At 31.6% G+C, this 16504-nt stretch overlaps 2 protein-coding genes across 2 annotated transcripts; one reads left to right on the forward strand and one right to left on the reverse strand.

Moving 5' to 3' along the window:
• The first annotated feature begins 3588 nt into the window (after positions 1-3588).
• Positions 3589-6253, forward strand: LOC111903657 (expansin-A4). Its single transcript, XM_023899412.3, has 3 exons — positions 3589-3803; positions 3900-4218; positions 5508-6253. Exons 1-3 carry the CDS (start codon positions 3650-3652, stop codon positions 5815-5817), a joined length of 783 nt encoding a protein of 260 aa, XP_023755180.1. The 5' UTR covers positions 3589-3649; the 3' UTR covers positions 5818-6253.
• Positions 6254-10432: 4179 nt separating this feature from the next.
• Positions 10433-14187, reverse strand: LOC111903695 (protein INVOLVED IN DE NOVO 2). Its single transcript, XM_023899443.3, has 7 exons — positions 13916-14187; positions 12026-12959; positions 11792-11952; positions 11646-11714; positions 11297-11581; positions 10971-11189; positions 10433-10910 (listed from the first exon to the last, which is right to left on the reverse strand). The coding sequence occupies exons 2-7, from the start codon at positions 12948-12950 to the stop codon at positions 10677-10679; spliced, it is 1893 nt and encodes a 630-aa protein (XP_023755211.2). The 5' UTR covers positions 12951-12959; positions 13916-14187; the 3' UTR covers positions 10433-10676.
• Between the last annotated feature and the right edge of the window lie 2317 nt (positions 14188-16504).

A 16504-nucleotide genomic window follows, 5' to 3' on the forward strand; every position in this document is an offset into this window, starting at 1 on the left:
CCAATTCATTCAAACCAGGGCTCTGATACCAACTTGTAACATCTAAAACATCAAGGTAAAAATTTTCAATTTCAAAATCAATCCAAAAGCCATAATTGTTTACAAAACATGGTTCCCAAAAAGGTCAAATCATAAATCAGAGTATCCCAAGATCAAGTCTCATAAAATCCAAAGGATGTGGATGATCAGGCCTTCGCCTTGCCCTTGTCCTCTGAAGTACCTGAAACCATAACAATCAAACTGTAAGCCGTAGCTTAGTGAGTTCCCCCAAAGTACCACACACAACCATACAGATAACAACATGCATATATGAGCCTTCAGCCTAACCGAATAGCCTTATAGGGCCTACAACCTATCTGGACCGCTCTCTGGCCCTTCGGCTTGACTAGTCTGCCTTTTGGGCCTTCAGTCTATCGCGACCGCCCCGGGTATCTTGGCCTTCAGCACAAAGCAGGACCGCCTCAACCCAACCAACCATAACATGTCGACATATAGAATAACAATCAATAACCAGAAAGTACAAGTAATCTTACAGATCTACCAGTCTAACACATACTCAGTGAACACATGTAATCATATACATCTATCAATCCAACAAATATAACATGATACATAATCCAGTGGCCCGACATGGGTGCCTTTAACCCACAAGTACAATGAGGAAAACTCACCTCACAGTCTGAGATGCAGCTAAACAAATCACAGCTCCAACTGCTGAGTCTATCAGTCACCTATACAATAAATAGTGACCTAAACTCAATCTACCACCCAAAATACCTTAAATGCCCATAAGTCAAACTTGGTCAAAGTCAACGGTCAACAATCAAGAGTCAAAGTCAAACTCAACCTCAGTCGACCTCCATGTCGTGGCTAATGGGTTCAACCCGGTCTTGGATAAATCCAGATTCGTACCAAAATAGGCAGTCGTGTCGTGGCCCCAAAGCACCACGTTATGGCAGAGACTGTCTCAAAACAATCGCGGAAACCCCCATCATCACGTCGTGGCACCCTACTCCCACGTCATGGGAAAACGTTTGAAGGCATAATTCTTTCCAATGTCATTAATTCGTAAAGCCTTTTGCCCAAACTTTCCAGAAAGCATCTTGGGGTCCTATTGATCTCTAAAAATATAAACTTTATGGACATGCATGTCCTCTATCAAATCTAGGTCAAGAAGAGTAGAAAAGGGACCTAAACTTATGCAAGGATCCCAAACCACAACATTTATCAGATCTACTAAGTATAGTATCCTTGGGACTCATAAGAGTCATAAAGTTGCAAACATTATCATTTTGTTTCACTCAAAATTCATCAAAGAGTTCAATCATGCAAGATAATTCTATATCTATAGAGAAAAGATGAAAAGCTAGATTAAAGTTCCTTACAAATGATATAACAAAATGATTACAAAGATTGGAGAGTGTTGTTTGCTTGCTTCTTGCACTTAATCTTCTTCTACTTCCTTCAAAATCACCAAAAAGGCTTGAAAATGAGCTCAAAAGCTTCAAGGTTGGTTAAGGTTATGTTTATGGGGCTGGAGAATGATGGAGACTGAAGATGGGCAACCCTAGTGTCCCCACTTTCCTTTAAATACTCGAAAAATTAAGGTTTTCATGACAGAGGGTCTCCACATCATGGCTAATAGATGCCACGTCATGGGGATCATTAAATGGTCCGCAAAACTTCCAGCATCGCCACGTCGTGGGATGCCTTCACCATGACATGGTCACTCCCAAAAATTCAAAATACATTAAAATTAAATACCTCCAAGGATCTGAATATCATAGTCTTTTTGTATCCCTAGTGAGTAGGTCGAATCTTTAATGGTTGTACTTATAATCTATGTTTGAGAACTCTGTGAATAAAGAATACCACCCCCAGCCCCAGTGGCGGAGCTTCAACGTATATTTTGGGGGGACCGAAGATATAATGTGTATAAAAATTGGTGAACGGGGGGGGGGGGGGGGGGGGGGGGGGGGGGGAACCAAAATTTTGTGTTTTTGGGCCTAATATGTATAAAATCAAAGTATAGGGACTATTTCTAATAAAAAAAAAATAGGGGGGGGGGGGGGGGGGGGGCACATTCCCTCTTGGTCCTAACAATCCTCTGCCCCTGCCCTGACCGTGGACGTAAGTCATCTTAACTGAAACATGTAAATATTATGTATTTGTGTGTTTTTGATTTCGTATGTTATCCGCATTACTTGCTAACATTTGTTTTGAGTTTTGACAACTATCGTAACTTTTTTTCTAACACATAAAACCATGACGTAGCGTCTTTCAAGTTTCAACGTTATTTTTATAGTACATATATTACATAAGTTAAAAGAGAAGAAATGACATAGAGGACTCAATTTGTAAGATTTACAATGAGTTTGGCCAAATTGTGGGATGTATTTTCAAAATTGCCGTACTTTTACAAACTAATCTCAAAATACCTAACAGAATTTATTTCTGTGAAATATAAAAAGCAAAATACCTACTCATACGTTGACCTCAATTTGATCATATTACTTAATAACCATTCTCGTTTCTAAAAGCTCATCCTCGCAAGTAAAATAAAGTAGGATTATTTTAACATAATTCATTATTATGAGTTCAAACGCTCGACACCTATGTCGTAATCCTATTATTTAACTAAAATAGTAAGAATTACTTTATAACAATCAAATTTGCAATAGTATATGAACAAATGTACAACCCAAAAATTAAAAAGGGTACCCTTAAAATATAAATAAAAGGTACATTTCTCCTAACTCAACACCCCCAATTAATACCCCTACTTTTGAACAGACAACCATATTTTGTACATTTGTTTGGTAATTCAGGGCACTCTTATGATTAATCGATTTACTTTCATAATGTAAAAGCTATTTCGTGTGCCCTAAAATGGAATAATCCAACTTTATTTCCATATTTACTTTTCATTTTACCAATACAAAGTTAAAAACGTATATGTCAAACATAATCCTTAACGATGTGTGATCATAATATACATTTTTCAGCACCGATTAATAATACTTGACATGTAATTTAACATAAAAATAATAGTCCGACTTCAAAGTTATATTTATGCATTACTAAAATAACTAGCCATGATCATTGCAAAAATGTAATTAATTCTTGCTTTTTTTATATACATAAATGCATACTATAATGGTTGTATTTCATATTTTATATCAAAACGAAATACATAAACCAAAAAAAAAAAAGGAACTTTGTATACGAAGAACATGGAAACTATTACCCAATTTCTGAAAAACAATATTTACGATTGCATCTAATCAAGTTAAATGCGAAAAAATGCTATGAACATGATATAATATCCGTCGGATCTGGTTATCTAAAATATGAGTCGGGTTACTCGGGTGCACAACAATCCAACAATGCAAAGTTGTAATTAAGTAACTTTTTTAGAGGCCCCACACAATCTCTCCACTTTAAACTTAATTTACGTCTTACGAGCGTAATTTATATTTTATTATTTAATACACGCAAACAGTGACATTTCAAACATATGAATTTACATAGTTGCCCTTACGTACATCCATCCCCATGACTCCCCTCCATAAGTACCCTACACCCACTGCCATTCCTCTTCATACCCACCGCCACCAGCCACCGTTCCTCCAGCAAAGTACAGTGAACCATGACTAAAATGGTAATCACCGGCGGCATTGTCTTCCTCATTGTCACTCTATTGTCGGTAACCGAAGCTAGAATCCCCGGAAACTACGCCGGCGGGGCATGGCAAGGTGCTCATGCTACCTTCTACGGCGGCAGTGACGCTTCCGGTACTATGGGTATGTTAACAGTCACCGGAATATTCCTTGGTTTATAACTTCACTACAAATTCGAAATTTCCAATGCAAAATGTTGACTTTACATTTGTTTCACAGGAGGTGCTTGTGGATACGGCAACCTATACAGCCAAGGCTACGGCGTTAACACGGCGGCGTTGAGCACAGCTCTGTTCAATAACGGACTTAGTTGCGGTTCTTGCTTTGAAATCAAATGTGCCAACGACCCACGGTGGTGCCACCCCGGAAGCCCCTCTATCTTCATCACCGCCACCAACTTCTGCCCACCGAATTTCGCCTTACCAAACGACAATGGTGGTTGGTGCAACCCTCCTCGCACTCACTTTGACCTCGCCATGCCCATGTTTCTTAAAATTGCAGAGTATCGTGCCGGAATCGTCCCCGTCTCTTACCGCCGGTATGCCTTTCTCTCCTCCGCCGTTTCTTTTCAATAACATAATTCCAGTGAAACATACAACATTTTATGCATGAGGTACAAGTTACCAATGATTCGACCGATTTGACATAAATACCCCGAGGCGAGAATATACATCTATTATCTATATCTGTTTTCTATGATTTGACTAAAATGCCCCTGGAACATATTGATTGCGAGCATGTTACTGGTTTAGTGGTTTGCCGTACCTGTAGACGACTAATCGCCTCTATTGTCCTTTCTAGTTGTAGAATTTTCATTTTACTACCCTGAACTATAGCATTTATTAACCTAGCACCCTTTAAATAATTAAATCACTCAATCAAATATAAAAGTTTCTTGATTTCCAAATGATCGGCTTTTTAGATTTGTTAATTGTTATTCCATGCTTTTCATTCGCATTTTAAAATATTTAAAGTGGAACTTTAATTTGACTTTTATATCATTATGATTGTCTTTCCCTTTTTAAAAAAATAAATAAAGGCACTTTTTATTTAAAGCTTTATTTATTTGATCATGTGCGAATATAACTAAAAAACTTGATAGCGTTATTGAGAGAGGGTTTGTACTACGACCAATCGATTTTGGTCACGTGATTAGAGTAAATTCTGTAGGTTCCACGGTACTTTTGGTATACCCTGCAACACCCTATACGCTTTCATGATTTCATCCTTCTTATACAAAATCAATGCCGTTGGTTGCGCAAGAGAATGTACTAAAACCACAATTATTATTTTATATTTTCGAATATATTAATTATTTTAAAAAATGAGTTTGTTTGATTCAAGGAGAGTTTTTTTTTAGGTTAGTTAATTATTTTTTAGGTCAATAATAAACAATCGTTAGATTTTATTAAATGTTTTATTTTGTGTTTTTTGTTTGCCGCAGTTTATTTAACAATGTTTCAACCTGCTTCTTTATACTAATATTTAACATTCTAAAGTTTTATTATTTTTGACTAATTATTTTTATACCATTTTTATTTCTAATATTAAATTGAATTTGTAACTGATCATATAATTTTATTTACACTCAATATTTTAATGCACTGTTTTGGTTTACACATTGTAATATATTGTTTTTATTTGGTATTATTGTGAAGTACTTTTATTTTCTAAGAGGTCTATTTAAAAAATAAATATTAAAAAAATATTTGGTATTATTGTGAAGTACTTTTTATTTGGTGTTATTGTAAGTAAGTTTGGCGTACTGCTTCCCTAGCTTTTGGAATTGACAAAACTGACCCTTGTATTTGTTATTTATTTCCACAGAGTCCCTTGTAGGAAGGCAGGCGGGATTAGGTTCACAATTAACGGTTTCCGTTACTTCAACTTGGTTTTGATCAGCAATGTTGCGGGTGCGGGTGATATTCAAAAGGCGTGGGTGAAAGGAACAAAGACTAATTGGATGAGCATGAGCCGTAACTGGGGTCAAAACTGGCAATCTAACGCTGTTCTTACCGGTCAATCCCTCTCTTTCAGGGTTACAGGCAGTGACCGACGTACCTCCACCTCATGGAACATTGTTCCTGCCAATTGGCAGTTCGGTCAAACCTTCACCGGGAAAAATTTCCGAATCTAGGAAATGAACACAACTTGCGGCATCTTTTCTCATGCTGATTCAATTTCTACAATCGATTGACTTTTTAAACCATCATATGTGGTTTTTCGCAAAAAGAAAAAAAAATTGTTCAGGAACAAAAGAAGTGCAAAGTATGATGATTTATAGTGTTCTTTGTATTTTTATGAAATAATTGATTAGTGTACCACGAAAAAACAACTATGATAGTTAGGGAGGTAAAATGCTCTGACTATTGGGGTATTGTTTTTAAGAAGGGGGTGTTAATGCAAAACTCCTCAAAATGTAGGGTTTGTGTAATTGTTAGGTTGAGGCATCAAATATATGCAAGCCCTGTAGTGGTAAAATTTGTGAAGAATGGGTTAGTTTGAAAATATTGTACTTGGCCCCATTTATAATTATGAAAAGGTATATATGTAAAATTATATTTCAGTTTCAATATTCTTATTTGTTGTATAAACCAAATTATATGTAAAACCGAAAGATTTTATTATTTAATTTTTATTTATGTAATAAGTTTACTTTTTGGATATAAACTTTAGAGTAAATGACAGAATTGCTCGAAAACATGATCTTGAAAACCTAGATTCAAAAATCACAAAGTAGAGACTGAAACACCATTAATTAAAGAGACTATTCCGTAATTTACTTTACTATATATATATATATATATATATATATATATATATATATATATATATATATATATATATATATATATATATATATATATATATATATATATATATATATATATATATATATATATATATATATATAAAGTTTACTTTGTTCTTTTCATAAAAACAATTAATTAAAAGTAAGTTTTTTCACATACAATATATTTTTTTTGTTCTTTTTATACATTTGGCAAGTGTTTAAAATCATTAAATAACTTTTACAATCGATATATAGTACATTTATTTAGGGAATTTTGAAATATTTTTGTACCCAACAAAAGGAAAATCCAAAACACATAGGCCAATCCCCACGGAATAGCCTTTCTCAATCCCTGTTTGTATCTCAAAAACGAAAACATCAAGGCAAGCATTAGGCATTAGGCATTAGGCATGTACTTGAAGAACAAAAACAGTACATAGGTATCACTTTTTAAGTGTCGATTGGCTTGTGGGTTTTATATTATGAATGATTTAATAGAATAGCATTTTTAGTTTTTGGTTTATTTAACATTTAACACTATCGATGGAGATGGAGGTTAAAAGATTCACAAATGATAGGATTTCAATTGGAGAGAGGATGGCACCGACGAGGACAACATCAACGGAATTATGGTGTACGATATCATTGTTGTTTAAAGGTGGGGTCATCAATCCTGCTCATCGTTGTTACATGAAGTGTTTATTTGTGAATAATAATAATAATAATAATAATAATAATAATAATAATAATAATAACCATCATCAACGGTGATCATTTAGTATGAAAAAAAAAACTAGTTATCTATGGAAAATGTTATAACATGTAACAAAATCAGTTATCACAGCTATTTTATCAACTAAAAACTGATTTTACAAACATATACCCTGAGATTATTACTCTTTTAATTATTAAAACAAATACAACACTAAATAGTTATAGAGAGAGATATGCTTAACACACACACAAAAAAAAAAAAAAAAAAAAAAAAAAAAAAAAAAAAGAGGCCTTATTGATTACGTATAATATCTTTAAAGCAAACGAATCTTTTTCACCAAAAGCTCAATCTATTATATTGTTGCCCAAGAACACTAGAAAAGAAGAAATATTATTTTATTAAAAAATAAATATTATATATTACCTAAAATAACTTTTAGGAAAATATATATAAGTCTTCCCACATTTTTCCAATTGACAAGACGTCCAATTCTCTTTACTTTTCTAAGAAGTGGGACTTTCATGAATAAGAACGCGTTTTCTTATAAACAATTTGTATATTAATAGATATGTTTTCAAAATTATTGTGTACGTGCATTACTTATATTTTTATATTTAAACTATCTTATAGCTTGTTGAAATTACGGATATAAAAATAATTAATTTTTTATAATAAAAATTTATAATTATTAATCAATTATTTTCAAAAAATTATTATTATTACTTAAATATGATTTTGTAGGATTTTCAATATAGAATTATAATTAATTATGGACAATAATAACCGAAATTTATTCTAAACGAATTTAAATTTCTCCTAAATATTAGAGATCAAATAAATAATTGTCTAACTTATTATCAAAGTCAATACTTTTTAAAAAATAAAAAATGATGAGAAAATAAAAATATCATTTTTATAGAACATTTGAAAAGAAAACGTAAGTTACGAGAAAATAATAAATGATATTAATAATTATTTTTTTATCAGTATAAGAAGATAAGAATATTGAATAAAACATAAAGATAAATTATGATAATCATACCGTTTCTTTAATAATCGAGTCTTGTATTTGATTATACAGTTTATCTTTAGTTTTAGTGATCATGTAGGAATAATGCTTCATTGCTTTATCTCAATCCAAGGTAACAAAGAAGAGTCTAATATGGTATTTAATGTTTTAGATGCTTGAAAAATTCGAGTTTAAGTTTTGATGATGGTTTTTTAATACTAGTCACGTTTAATTATTGAATATTTTAAGCTTTAATGATCTTAGATACAGAAAGTCCTGATTTCAACACCTCGTGAAAAATCCGATTCAAAAAAAATATATCAAAATCGATTGGACGTATTATAGAAGATAAAAAAGCACTAAGGGTATTATTAAGGGAAGTTGTCACCATGTGGGGAGCAAAATCATGGGTATGGAGGAAAAGCTAAAAGTATTTAAAAGCGTCCAAGATTGCAACGTGCTACATCTCAAATCATCTAATCAGATTTTATTTGACATTATCATAAATTAGTTATCTATGGAAAATGTTATAACATGTAACAAAAATTTTGTAAGAGACAATAACACTTGGAATTCTCATAAATTAGTTATGTATGGAAAATGTTATAACATGTAACAAAAATTTTGTAAGAGACAATAACACTTGGAATTCTCATAAATTAGTTATGTATGGAAAATGTTATAACATGTAACAAAATTTTTGTAAGAGACAATAACACTTGGAATTCTCCACAAACCCAAAAAAGAACAATTTAAAAATCAAACAAGAGCTTGGGATACCCTTTCAACATGTACATTTGTCATATACCCAAAATGCATTGAGATGTGCTTTTCACAAACATTAAAGGACTAGAAGTAGCACTGTGCATATGTTGAATTCTCTTGGGAGAAGCGATTTTCACAATCATCAATGATAATATCATTGCTAAGTTTAAGAGAAATAAAATCTGAGTCAAAGTTATTTTGATATATAACATCTAGGTGGTGTTTGGTGTTTGGGATTGTTTATCTAAAAAAAATTTATTTTATAATATTTACAAACTTATCTAGTATCAAAATACATTTTTAAAAAATATTTGTATTAGTTCGTTTTTATTATTTTATAAGTTCTCTATATGCGAAAATTGATAATAATAAAAAATATCTCTACCTATTCTAGTCTTAATGTTATTTACATATAATTTATTTTTATGATATATAATAACACTTTCTACTAATACTTATATTAATAGCAAAATATTTTTGAAAAAATAAGTCAATACTATTAAAAGAAATATCTTCACACTTTTATTTTTATTTTTGCAAACCGAAACATCAAGATCTTCTTGACCATGCTCATAGCAATCTAGAGGCGTTAGATCCAATAAAATTTAAGATCATAAACACAAAAATCTAGTGTGTAGTTGAATGGAGACTAAATGTGAAAACTTTTATAAAGTAAAAGGAAAGCAATTGAATGCTTCTTAAACAAAGGTTTATTTGAGACTTGTTGAAATATACAAAAAGATAAAATAAAAAAAATTATAAATTTTCAGTTTTAACGAACCTAAAATACGTAAAAATATAAAATTCGTATATTTCTACCAAATTTTTAGGCCTTTATATCATTTGTCCAATTATAAAGTACTAATTTTTCAAATCAATCAAAATAAAGTATAAAAAATTATTTTGCAAAAAATATATCCGTGAAGTTACTTTTTCAGTTTTCTTATTGATATTTTACCATTTTTTTTTTTTTTTTTTTTTGCGAAAATGCATTCATTTTTAGTACTTTTTTCGTACAATTTTTGTGGGTTTGTCAATTGGGAAACATAATTATTTTCTTTCAAATGAGAACAAAATTGGTCAAAACATTTGGCTCTCATGAGGTTCCATTATCGACTCTTTTTTAGAAGACTTTATTTTTTTTTTTCAATCTTCACAAAATATGTGGATAATGTTATTTTAAAGAGAGTCAAACCCAAGACCTTCCCTTTAAAAGCAAAAGACTCTTTTTTGGAAGACTTGTTTAAAATGTTGTTTTAAACAAAGTTTAATGCACATAATTTTGTCAAAATTTCAAAACAAACTCATGTTAAATGTTATAAAATAAACCTACCTTTTATTGGATATAATGACAGCTATCCAACTTATTTGGATTATATACCATTTTTGAATTGATCAATCTCAGTTAGATCAACTAAAGACTAAATGGAAGAAAAAGAAAATGAACATATAATGCTAACATTGAGTAGAAAAAAGAATCAAAGTAGGGTGCTATAAGCCTATAATCTCCCATTGTTAAACGATAAAATAAAACCATCAAAAATCAGATGACATCATCTGTGTTTGTTTATACACTAATTCCATATTAACACTAACAGTCAGTCAGTCAAAATGAATCCACAAAATATGAATAATAAACAACCACCCATGACCAATCATCATAATCATCAATCATTTTAGGAATTAACAGTTAATAATACCTTTGTATCACCTTCAACCTCGTTTCTTCTGTTTGTGGATTTTCCATTGTTTGAGCAGAAATTCCACTCCTTCTTTCAATGTTGCCTTTCTGTTGTCCTTTTTGTTCCAAAGCTCTGGTAAAGGATATCTTCCACTTGGATTGTATTGATTAAGCTCTTTTAGAGACGACACAACCGCATTGTATACATCCTCATCGCATTCACTTTTTAACATTGAAATCTTGTCATCTTCTTCATTCACTATTTCCTGTCACACCAATAATAAGTTAAGAAAAAGTTAATTAAGATGATAAATTCGTAATCATACCTTGCATTCGTCTCCAATGGTGATGACCTTGAATGGATGCCAGTTTGGATCCCTGAGATGATCCTCCCACATTGCCGCAAACTTCACTGCATCCTCTGCTTCCTTTTCACTTAAAGAACGTTTCTTAGCAGCAATGATGAATGGCTTTGCATCCAGCTCACCCATTCTTTTTATACCAATATGAGCTCTACCAGAACCACCACATATTTCATTCATACCCTGTTTGGTTTCACACAAACAAAACATCAGGGATAATAATAAAAAAAAGGTAAATTACTAAAATTATAAATCAATAAATCCTGATTGATTAAAGAAAAGAAGCTGACAGAAATCAACTCTTTGCGAGCATCCTGTAATTCATCATTGCTTAGTCTTTCTTTGATTATCAATGCTTGATTAAGCTCTTCCAAACCCTCATATTCCTCTTCTTTTTCTTTTAGATCTTCTTTAATGGACTCAAATTTCTTCTTTGCTTCAACATCTTCATGAGTCATGTGCCTCATTACTTCCATGGCTCCTTCCATTTGTTTGATCTCTAGCTCCAATCGTTGCTTATCATCAAGCTTCTTTTGAAGATCAATGATCTTTTGGTGAAGTTTCTCTTTTTCTCTCTGTAAAAGTATTGATAATATATATAAAAAGGAACATCAAGAACACATATTATACAAAACAAACCTTCTGATCATCAGCCAGTTTCAACATCCTCTCATCTGCTTTCTTCTGCTCCAAAATTGCCATTTCATTCTGCAAAAAATGTAAACACAAGATAATGTTAAACAAATAAAAAGTTTTGAACATATGATGAAAGTGAAACACAATACCATTTTCTTCTCATTGTCAAGCTTTTTTTGCTCACTTTCGTTTCTAGCTTCACGTGCTCTCAGTTCCTTTTCATGTTCTTCAAGCTGTAATTTACTCTGTTCATGCTCAATGGAAATCTTTTTAAGCTGCTCATTCACCTTCTCTTGCATCGTTTTATGTTCTAATCAAGAACAAAAGAAAAGATCCAGATTTCAGTGTAACCTTTCATGAAAAACAATTGTAAAAATTAATACCTCTATTGTAGTTCTCAATCATCACATTGAAGTTCTCAATCATCACTTCTTTCTGTTTCATAACAAAATACATATGGGAATCTGTCTTGCTTATTTCAGTCTGGATCTCTTCACTTCTTTTGTTCTTTTCTTCCAACATTGTTTTCAATCCCATGAGGAGTTTAGAATTCTTCACTTCATCTTCTTTTTCAACTTCAGAAACAGTCTTTAGGTCACCATGTTTTCTCAGATAATCACCAACAAGACCATTGGAGTTATAATCTTCATCTCTTGCAATCCAAGCATAAAGATTAGTGTCATTGCGACTTGTCCCATTATACCAATCTTTCCTCCCATGTTTGTTTACCTCAAAAGCCTTGACAAACATCATTGCATAACCAAATCCACTCCATTCTTTTCCAAATTCAACCACAGCAAAACCTGAGTGACCCTTCCAGCTCCATAGAGGATGAACTTTTTTAGGGTTGTAACCTTGATTTATCCACTCATCTTTTAGCCTTTTTCCACTATCACCTGTATATCTACCATTTTTATACTGAACAGGGATGTTAGCAACCACACACATCCATGGCCAAACAACTGGCTCTTCCCTATTCGTGTGCCTTGACATGTCACTTTTACTTGTTGATTCTAAATCCTTGATTTTAGTATCAAATTCTCTTTCTAGAAACTCCTCCAGTCCCATATGCTTGGATTTTTCTTTCAAACCACTGCTTCTTGATTCTTTTGCAATCCTAGATGCATGCTTACAGAGGTCCTCCATGTAAGTGTATTCTCTACTCTCAGGACAATAAGGACATTTGAGAATCTTTTCTGAAAACTTGACATTGACACGTCCCTCTTGGAGTTCCTTGTAAGAAGTGTATTTATATTCCTCAAATTCAGGATCAGTAAAGATTGTCTCTTCTCTTCGTTCAGTCATCATGCACCTAATCTGCAAAATATCAAACGCAAGAAATGAGCTACATCACATCACTCATAAAAGGAAAATCCTAGTTAGTGCTTGAATTTTAAAAGATATTGAAACTCATTTCACTCATGTTACAAATGAAATCAACAACTATAAACTAAAAAAGATAATGTTTTACAGAAACAACAAGAGGTTAACAGTAACAACTAACAACAACTAGCATTTAACCCTAAATTAGTTGGGTATGCTCAATGAATTAATGAAATTACATATGAAACTAGGTAAACCCTTTACCTAAAGGAAAAGAAAAACATGTATGCAAATAGCCAGATACAATCAGTTCTCCAAACATTCATACATGCGTCTACTTGTAGGATCTCGATATAACTAGTTAAACAAAATGGAGTTTCAGTTTCCAGTTTAACAGGGCAATGCGTGATACGCAAGTCAACACAAAGAAGACAAGAATCAACAAGGATAACATCTAAATCAACTAAATTAGATTGCTCACCGGAAGAAATAAAGCCATTACGCTAGATTAACATAAGTAAACCACTTATTTTTTGCAAAATTTCGGGGGGAAATAGCCAACAAATCACCATTACAACCCTCAATCTGGAGGGAACGATAAGCATGTGGAGAAAAAAGAGCTTCGCATACGAGTATACGACTACAAACATTATAGTAAGCTGAAATGTGTATTATCGTTAAGCAAAATATATCACAATAACAACCAACAAGGTTAATAGGATAAACAAAAGTTAGCCATTAATTTACCGCAAACTCTATTTTGCTGCGATGAAATCATGAAATGATCTACGATCAACTAAAAATCATAAACAAAATCTACCTATAAAAGATCTACGAAGAACAAACGTAGAAACTTTAGTTAACTCGATTCCATGAAAAACAGAGAGTATACTGTCTAGCACAGAAGCTCACACAAACACAAAACGAAGATTGGATTTGGAGTAGTATACCTTAGAGTTTGGAGAAGTTTTGAAGTAGAAGGATTCGAAAAGCAAAAACAAAAAACCTAAGTTAGGATCGTTTGGGTTTTTACTTTTTCACTGGTGATGAGGAAGCTATCGATCAAACTTGAGCAAACTTTTTGAAGAAATGGTAAAGCAGATTTGAGTGAGCGTAGGCTTATAGAATGTAGGCAGAGGTTGTCGATGCGTGATTCTGTGAATTTCGAAAGGATTTGTACGAAAAGCTGAGAGGTATATGATGATTTGATGGAACTGTCTCTGTAAATGGTAATGGTAATGGCATTGTATCTGTTGTGTGTTCTTCCCATAATAACAAAGAACGAGTATATCAGGAGCTGACGTGGCATTCTTATTTTATGCGCCCACCAACACTCTTGGAAATATCTAATTATTTTTTTGTCTTATTTTGTAGGGTAAAAAATGTAAGAGAACATTGATAAGTAGCTGGAAGCTGACTAAAGTTAGAAAAGGAAAAACTAAATGTAGCAAATTGAAAAGTTAGAGGGGTAGCATGTGAAGTTAAATAACACATGAAGGACTGATAAGAAATTAAGTAACCCCGTATTACTCGTTTCCGATAATAAATTTAGATAATTTATTTATTTTGTACAAATTTAAACATTAAACTTGTTATATGTGTTCATATGTTGTTATTGTTACCAACTATAGCAGGTGACAATGATAATATGTAAACAAATTAACAAGTTAAATGTTTAAATGTGTATATAAATAAGAAAATTGTCTAAATGTGAACAAAACAAAAGGTTAATTATCCTGATTGATAAGATACTTTCCCCTCTTTTAATAGCGATTTTATTTTTCGTATTTGTTTTTTTTTTCAAACATTATTTTAAAATATCCATAATTCCTAAATATTAATTAAATTTTGATCAATTTTAAACTTTACTTTTTAATTAATAAATATGTTTTTGTTTTGTGAAATATTTCATAAGCCTCTTTTATATATATATATATATATATATATATATATATATATATATATATATATATATATATATATATATATATATATATATTTGTTTTTATGCATATACAATATTTTTAAAGTAAATAGTATCTAACGATAAAATTAAATATGTAACAAAGTATGGAGGACCTTTTAAAAAAATAAAAAGAAAATATTATTTAACAAATAAAAAACAAAAAACAAAATCTATATAATGTAAATGTTTCAAAATTATTCTAAATTCTTACCACTTTTTAATTAGAAGTTAATAAACTTTTAATTTTTTTAATACAATGTTTTAAGCTTGTATTTAACAAAAGTATTTTAAAATCTTATAAAGAAATATTGAATTGTCATATAAAATCTGTGAAACACTTTAAAAATGTTGTAAAAGAAAGTTTAGAAATAAATGTATGAAAGTTACAAAAAAATTGTATGAAAATGTAAAAAAAAAACAAGTTAAAAACTTGTAAGAAAAATTTAAAACGTTTATAAAATATTTGGTTTAAAAGCATTTGTATTAAAATTATATGAAAGTATGAAAAAAATTATAAGCAAAGTTTAAAACATTGTATTAGAAACCTATAGAAAAAATATTATAAAAATATTGTAAGAAATTATAAAAAAATTTAAGAAATTTGTAATAAAAAAAAATAAAAAAATAAATAATAATTGTTCACATTTAGACAATTTTCTTTTTCTGTATAGGAGGACTGTTCCATCAAAATTGGCAGAAGTATCTACCGGTGTGCGAGCAGGTTTGTATTTAAGCATGTTAGCTCGTTCCAAAATCTCATGGGCATACTTATGTTGAGAAAGAAACATGCCTTGATTATCACGAGTAACTGAAATACCCATGAAATAGTTTAATGACCCCAAATCTGTCATAGAGAATTTTGAACGAAGATTTGTTATAATCTGTTAGAGAAGACCTATGGATGAGGCAGTCAAGACAATGTCTTCAACAGTAAGTTTATCCCCCCCCCCCCCTGAGAATCATTGGTCAACAGTCAAAAGAATTCTTCGTTATTTACAGGGCACCGCTGACTATGGTTTACGACTTAAGCATGATCAGTGTTGCAAAACTCGGCCTACTCGGCCGATTACTCGGAATCAGCCTCCACCGAGGCGAGTAATGTGAACTCGGCAAAAAAACTCGGATTAAGCCAAACTCGGTAAAAAATCGGTCAAACTCGGTTAAAAATTGGTCTACATCTCTCTAACTCGGGCCTACTCGGTCAAACTCGGCAAACTCGGTCAAATGGTCAAAATTGTCATAAAAAGAGAAAAAAAATCAAGAATTTCAAGATTAATATGTATAATACACTTAATGATTTATTATTTAGCACACACATGTGATTATTACTACATATATATCTTAAATTTTCAGTAATTATTCACGAAGTGAGACAATTGTATGTATTCTAGTTTTTATGTGTTCACATGTATCTAATTTTGTTATATATTTCAATCAAATTATGATTTTGACATATATAATTTTCCTAAAAATATTTCTACATGAATTACCGAATCCGAGTACTCCCCAAGTACTCGCTGCTCCTCAGTCGGCCGAGCAGGTACCGAGTAGCGAGTTCTACAACCTTGAGCAT

Source organism: Lactuca sativa, chromosome 8 (assembly GCF_002870075.4).
Source record: "Lactuca sativa cultivar Salinas chromosome 8, Lsat_Salinas_v11, whole genome shotgun sequence".
Taxonomy (NCBI): Eukaryota; Viridiplantae; Streptophyta; class Magnoliopsida; order Asterales; family Asteraceae; genus Lactuca; species Lactuca sativa.